This window comes from Dicentrarchus labrax, unplaced genomic scaffold (genome assembly GCF_905237075.1).
Source record: "Dicentrarchus labrax unplaced genomic scaffold, dlabrax2021, whole genome shotgun sequence".
NCBI lineage: Eukaryota > Metazoa > Chordata > Actinopteri > Moronidae > Dicentrarchus > Dicentrarchus labrax.
The window spans coordinates 6,511,482-6,519,353 of NW_026136717.1; the positions used below are offsets into that span (position 1 = coordinate 6,511,482).

Consider the following 7,872-nt stretch of genomic DNA (forward strand, 5'->3'; position numbering starts at 1 on the left):
TGCGTGTGTGTGTGTGTGTGTGTGTGTGTGTGTGTGTGTGTGTGTTTGCATGTGTCACATAAACGCACTTTAATGCCATCACCATTACTGAGGGCTTGCTAGACAGATGGCCTGATTTAGCGACTACAGATTACAAGCCGTTATGGCCCTGTGTAAATTCACTCTGGCCAAAACAACAAACGGCCTCTCTTTAGTTTCCCATTCAAACAAATGGAAACGTGCTCATACACAGCACATAGAGGCCCAATCAATATGTGCTCTCCTATAATGGGAATGGAAGAGGGGGAGCCTTTATTAAAGCTCCTCTGTCTCTATTTCTCTTCCTGGCTAGCTCTCTGTTTGCTAATGTCACTTATTGGTTCCAATTCTGAGAGCCTTGGCTGTTGTAAAGATTTGAGGCTGTCTCTGTATTTCTGTCATTCTGCTCATATTCCACTCGTATTTTTCCTCTTCAGGTCCATATGGGCTGCCTCCGAAGAAGGACCCGCCAGCGGGACGCACCACCAACAGAAACCCAGGTAAGCAGGAGACCAAATGGAGATAATCCTCGTCGGATCCATCCATAAAATGGATGGAGGGAATAAGCAAAGACTAGTAGATGAAGAGAAAAGCAGCGGGGAGAGGGAGGGAGGAGGCGACAGATGGAGAATGTGCAGCGGTGACATCTGTGGATCTCTCTATTTAATTCCATATATTTCTCTCTCTCTCTCTCTCTCTCTCTCTCTCTCTCCCTTGCTCTCCATCCCTCTCCTCCTCGTCTCTGCGCCCAGCCCTCCGAGCTAAGTGCTGCAGGCGGGGAATGGATGGCTAATAGCTACCTTGGGAGAAGGACAAGAAAAAGAGAGGGAGGAAGAAAGAGGAAGGAGGAGAAAGGGAGCAAGGGCAGCAGGAGAGAGGGCCAGACCGGCGGCGACATTTCAGAGAATTATTATTGTCATTAGTTTGGGTGGCCTGGATTCGGTAGTTCCGTCAAGAGAGAGAAAGAAAGAAATGAGAATTACGGAAAGATGAGGGGAGAGGGAAGAAGAGACATAGGGGAGTGATGGAACAGAGTGGGTAGAAGTGGGAGGCACATGAGGAGGAGAAAGAAAAGAATAATTGAAAAGCAAAGAGGAGAAGGGAATAGAACAAGGAGATGGAAATGGAGAGAGGCTTAGCTCTACCTCAAAGTCATTCAGTGGAGGAGAAAGAACACGATCGGCTCACAGTTGTGTTCATTTCTCTTTTTTTTCCCTCTTTCTGTGCTGAATTTGTATACTATATCAAACGTGTGAATTGGGGCATTCACACATTGTCCACTCATTTGTCCATACCTCACATATGTGAGAACTGTATGTGTGAAGTAAGCAACAATAGTATGCATTGTTTTTACTAGAATGAGGCAGATCAGACTGGACACATGACAAGGCTGATTTACATCACACACATAATGAGGGACTTTACACATTTTTGACTCTCATACAAGCACATATTAGCACACACTTATCTGAAATCATTGTTTTGACTCCTGACACAACAGCCATGCCAGGATTTCTAATCCTCGTGTGAATACGCTCAAAAATCACCACAGCTAATAACTAGAATGTTACTCAAATCTGATCCTCTCTAGAGATGTAAACAAATACATAATTGTGATACGACAGATCATTTCTCTATGGACAGATATGCACAGCATCTGAGTGTTTATCTTCCTCTGTCACCAACTACACACATTTGCTTCTTCTTTTCAGGGTCATACCTTAGTCAATAAATAAAAACACACAGGCATCATACACACACTAACAACTCAGTCTTTACAATGGTGGCAAGATCTGAGATTTGTCAGAATTTAAACAAATAACCGGAAGGCTTAAAACATAGAGGTGTAGATAGTTTTAGAATCAATATTCAGACATTCAGCGAGGTTCCTTCACAATAGCTTTTCACCAGATTAGTTGAACAGTGCAGGATAAAGCTGACTGTTGTTGCACAGGTGTTATTTTCACCTCATGATCTGATATTGAAGTCTGGCACTGTGTGCAACTGTGTGACAGTAATAAGACAATAGTATAAATTGCATATAACATAGACCCCAACCACCTCCAGTATAAACCTGAATACAGATATAGATTTGATAGTAGCCTTGCATTACACCCCTAATCCAATAAGGATCAGCCAATAAACTTTTTTCCAGAGCCGATACAGATATCGATAATTAGTAATCAAGGAAACCGATAATTGATATTTGGAACTGATATGAATTTACAGTAAAAACTTAACTTATTTATAAATTATTTATAGTCAAAAGAATAACTAGTGATGGATTTTAACTAAGTACATTCACTCAAGTACTGCACATTTACTCAAATACTGTACAATTTTGAAATACTTGTACTTTACTTTAGTATTACCATCTTATGCTATTTAATACTTCTACTCCTTTACATTTATTTAATAACTTACTTACTACTTTGCAGATTCATATTATTAATACAATATATAAATCATCTAATAAATGATGATGTATGTTTATAGGTAAAGCTTTCCAGCAGTATAAAGGAATCCAAATTAGCTCCTCCTTTTCCAGCTGTAACATTCAACAATGATAGCAATCATGCAGGGTTGGTAGTATGTTAAAATATAAGAATATAATATATATATATTAATGCACTTGTGTTGGATTGATATCAGCTGATACGCAAAGTTCAGTTATTAGGAAGGAAAAATGGTATTGGAATATTTCTTGATTATTTTATTGGCAATCAGATTAAAAAAATAACAATACTGATAATCAAAATAATGCTGAATAATCGGGCCAGGCTGATAATCGGTCTATCCCTTTAAAAAAACAAATGAATTTATTGAAAAAGATGGAAACAGACGGAAACCGATTACAATGCTCCTGCATCTTCTGTTGTAAAATAAGGTATTCATGTCATGCTGTCTCTCCATTAGAAACCAAGCACAACAACAAATAATGGAAAGAGCAAGGATATCAGGAGTGTTTGCAACCGCAATGTCCCTGGTGCGAGTCCAGACGGGGGCCAGTGGTGCACATAAAGCCGCCTCTGTATCACCATAGCAGTTGAAATTCTATAAGACCAACTACCTCCTGAGATGTGAATAATACTGGAGGAGTAGACGGGGAAGGACAAACGGGTCAAAAGCAAGGATAACACTATGTTATCACCTTGACCCGTTCTTTCATTTCTGACCTGTTGGATGTTTCTTTTCAAGGTGAAATTCACAAATGAAATAAAAAAAGAGGGCGGCAGAGTCTGAACTTGTGCGATAAAAAAAGGAGGGAGTAAGAAGTGGAAAACAGGGGGAGGTGGAGGAGGAGAGGTGAAGGAGGAGGACATAATAAAGAGAACCGGTGAAAGGCGGCGATCATAATGGAGATGGAGAATGAAGGATGTTGGGTTAATGGAGGGAGGAAGAAAGCGGGAGGAGGAGAAGGGAGTGTAATCGGCGTCCGGCATTAGCGCCGGGCTCCTAGTCAGTCCACCGCAACGGGGGGCCTAGCAGCAGGGGGGGGGGGCGAGGTGTGTTTGCATGTATTTGCTTGCACGGTTGTGTATGTCCGTATCTCAGTGTTTGTGTTGCCAAGCACTGAGCTCAGAGCAAGGTAGGTCATTACGGCTACAATAACCCGAAGACGGAGAGAGCCACAGAGCGAGGGAGAGCGAGGAAGCGGAGGGGACGCAGGAGAGAGACAGACAGGGAGAAAAGAAAGGGATGTGTGCCAAGAATAATGATAGACCAATCCAAAGGCTCTATATAGCAGGGACTCGCATTACCGGCCTTAACCAGTTTGCCACACACATTCACACGGTCCGGTGCCAGAGCCGTAGCCCCCCCGATCTCTATAAACACACACACACACACACACACACACACATACACACACACACACACACACACACACAGATGCACACACTCTATACGCGCGTCCACACCATCCTCCACCTGCTGAGTTCTGACCCAACCTCCTGCAGAGAAAACTGTGCTCTCCGAGGCTGTGAAGATCTTAGGTTTCAGGCAGACATACAGCAGACAGAGGTAGCAATCGGCTGACAAACAGAAAGATAGCGTGACAGACAGTTTGATAAACAGACAGACAGATAAAAAGACAGACAGGCAGACAGGAAGGCCAGCAGGCAGGCGGAGTGTGTGGTCTGGTGGTAGGAGCAGAGCAGGGGAGACTCTCTTCATGTGGCTGCCTGTAATGCTAAGTAAATACGGTTGTTAAGGTTAAGGAAATAGTGTGTGTTACCTTGATACACACTGTGGCTTAGCCAGGCTGTCCACAAGAGTATATACTGTACAGTGCTCTCACACTCACACACAGACTCTATGGACATCCCTCTCCATTTTATATACTCTGCTGTCCACTTCACTGCATCAATAAAGAGACCACATATGAGCGTCTGTGAGATTTGCTGCATACTTACTGCATTCCACTGGGTTAAGTCTCCGCAGCCTTCACTAGCAGAGCTAAACCAGCACCATTACTCATGTTATTGTGGTACAGAGCCATAAGGATTGGTATGTTTATTTAAAAGCTCATGAAAACACAAATTGTGAAAGCAAGCTGTGTTATTGCCCTGGTATAGTCGTGATGATTAATATGCATTTATAAATCAAAGGGAAGCACTGAAAGCAGCTTGTGATACTGTGGATATTGGAGTAAGATTGCTCTATGATTTGTTTCAGGCGGTGCAGGGAACTCCACCCAGTCTCGAGGACCCAACAGCTTCGGGGGCGAGGGCGGCGGCGAGAATGGGCCCCTTCAGCCCTCCAACATCGCCCTCATCGCCGGCGCCGCTGGAGGCTCCGCCTTCCTCCTGCTGGTGACGGCTGTGATCTGCGTGGTGTGCTACAGGCGGCGGCACGCCAAGCACTCGGACACCCACCACCCTCCACTGTCGCTGTCGTCGCTCACCAGCCCCAAGAGGGGAGGGGGCGGGGGCATCTCCAGCTCCAACAACAACGGTTCCGAGCCCAGCGACATCATCATCCCCCTGCGGACGTCTGACTCAGCCTACTGCCCACACTACGAGAAGGTGAGCGGAGACTACGGACACCCCGTCTACATCGTCCAGGAGATGCCGCCTCAGAGCCCGGCCAACATCTACTACAAAGTATGAGACGGCCGCTGCTCCAGCCGACTGGACACATCCACCTCCCTCTACCCATTACCAACCAATCCCCTGCTCCAGCAAAGCTCGCCATCACAGCTCCGACCCTGAACCCCTCAATACTACCAGTATTGTCCCATGGACCCCCCTCTCACTGCCCCGTGAGCCCGGTCACAGTTGTGTTCCTAGCTGAATAAACCACCCCACCCCATTCTCACACAACTTGGGCCACCGAGTGTGTGTTAAGGGCAATGTCGCATTCGTACATAGCCCTTCTTAACAAGGCCCTCACGAACGGGCAAGAGCCTCTGAGTGTCCCCTTCTTATTAACTCAGAGCTAAACGAGCCCCACCCGTGCTGAATTGAAGAGTCGTCCCTGTAACGCTAGTATGTGCGTGTGTGGCAACACACTTTATTTCTAGGAGTATGGACCTGCCGTTGGGACTTGAGATGTTTTACAAAAGAAAAAAAGAGAAAGAACTACAACTTAAAAAAAAAAACTACACCCCTGATCCCACTTACCGCTGGAGAACTCTGATTCCCAGAGGCCATACCTGCCTAGCTCACCGCCCCGCCCCTCAGAGCTCCATCAGCCAACCAGAGACCGGCCCCTGCCACTAACTCACCAATAGGATTCTAGTTTGTTTGTGTTTGTTTCTCCTGAGAAAACATGGGGGCCTCGGACTCACCCAATCAGCAAGCCCGGGCGGCGGTCACATGACCAGGCCCAGGCCTGAGGAGGTCTGACCAATCGGTGACACTCAGAATCTTGTATATTTTAATAATGTGTGTGTGTGTGACTGTGCGAGTGTGCATACGACTTGGGTAATAATTATGGCGCTGCTGCTCCACATTAGACGTGTGTGTGCAGTTAGTGTGCTTCAGTACAGCAAGTTTGCATATGAGTTTGCATATGCGTGCGTGGGGTTTAGTTTGTGTGCGTGTGTACGCTTTGTGTGTGAGTGATTGTGCGTACGCGTGCGTTCTTTAGACTTGTCTTAAATACCAAAACACAAAATAGTGAGCGAATATCAAAAAAGTGAGATTTTTTATCGCTATCAACACTTATAGATTATATATATGAATATCCAGTAAATAATTTCTAGATGTTTTTTTTCTGTTTTCTATTGTTTGATTATTTTTACCCACTCTGTTAAACTACACTTCTGTTGCTAGACATTTTTTATCTGCTGTTTTTGTTTTTCACAACTTAGAATGACCTTGTTTCCTTCCTTTTTCCCTTTGCGTTGTATATTAATTTAATCCCTTTTTTAATTTTCCCGGCGAACAGAGGTTGTGTCTCTCTTCCTCTCTTCCCTCCCCTCATTCAACCCCTTCTTCCCTCCCTCCTCCTTCCCCTCCCACCCCTCTAGGGTCTCTGAACTCTGTGTATATTTTTATAGCTCCTTGTACTATGCTGTAGTTTTGAAGTTTAGACCTCGTTTGTGGAAGTGTTGAGGTAGAACCATCTATGAAAGTTTTATTTTTATTTTTTTTTTTCAAACGCTTTTTTTTAAACGCAGAAGTGAAAAGAAGTGAGGGGCGGGGGGAGGGGAGGGGGGAGGTGGTGATGGTGGGGGGGAGGGCGAGAGGGGATGAAATGAAAAAGAAGAATAAAGGAGAAAGAACAGGGCGAGAGAGAGAGTGCTGTCTGGGGAGGAGGAATAAAGCGGCGTCTGAATGCAGAACTTTAAAAAAAAAGAGAGAAGAAGGGAGGGAGGGAGACGAGGAAAGAAAAGACTGTGAAGGAATTGCACACTAAAGAAAAAGAAGCTGAGGGGAGGGGAGGATGGGAGCGGCAGGAGTGAGAGATGAAGGATCCCATGGAAGGAAGGATGGAGAGAGCAGATGAAAGAGTGGCTGGCGAAGGAGAGAAACCTTTTCTTTGAACGGAGGGTCTGAGCCTCCTGAGCGGAGGCAATGGACCAACAGCCAAAAAACGGATTTCGGAGCAGTTGAACTTTACCCGCGGAAAAGGAGAGATGTCATCACACATTCTCTCTCTCACACAAACACGCACACACACACTCTACCGTGACTCGGTCACACGTTACATTAACTTGAGGTGGCACATTTCAGATCTGCTCCTCTGTTTTCCGCCAAAATTTGTGTTGAAATGCATCTCTGTGTATCACACACACACACACACACTCTCTCATTAAGGCACACACAGTACACTGCGGACACACACAAGAGAAATCCCCCGTGGCAGTCAGTACACTCTGTTTCTCTCTGTTTGACACACGCACACACACCCTCCCACACAACCTAACACAAATTTCACACCTTTTAATGACTGCAACAAATGCCTACTGATTGCATTGAGTGACATACATTCTCTCCCACTCCCCGCTTGCTCTCTCTCAAACACACACACGCACACACTGTCACCCACACTCGAAAAAAATGCTGATTGCTTTCATATGACTCTGTATTTCTGTGATTAAGACTAACCCGATGGACATGGGGAGGGATGAAAAGAGCGCTTGTGTGCTGTGTTTTTCACCTCTCTTTCAAACACACACACACACACACACACACTAGAGCCCAGCACCTCGACCTAGAGGGCAATAACACAACGCTGTGTTCAGAGGTGCAATATGTTCACATGTGCATACTAAAAAAAGCTGTTTTGTGTTGCTCAAACATGTTTATGGCTTATGTGTAAACTGGGTGGCAGTGGAGAGCTTAAGCTTTTATTTCTTTCAGACACACGCACACACACACACATAAGGCGTCCAGTGATGTAGCC

The 7,872-nt window shown here is 45.2% G+C and overlaps 1 protein-coding gene across 1 annotated transcript in view; it reads left to right on the top strand.

Annotated features, from left to right (window-relative positions):
* efnb3b (ephrin-B3b) overlaps positions 1–6,371 on the top strand; it is a 77,057-nt gene extending 70,686 nt beyond the window's left edge. Inside the window, exons 4-5 of the mRNA XM_051428727.1 lie at positions 456–518; positions 4,696–6,371. Of these exons, the coding sequence (XP_051284687.1) occupies positions 456–518; positions 4,696–5,129 (497 nt within the window). The 3' untranslated portion in view covers positions 5,130–6,371. The remainder of the gene's footprint in view (positions 1–455; positions 519–4,695) is intronic.
* Positions 6,372–7,872: the final 1,501 nt, after the last annotated feature.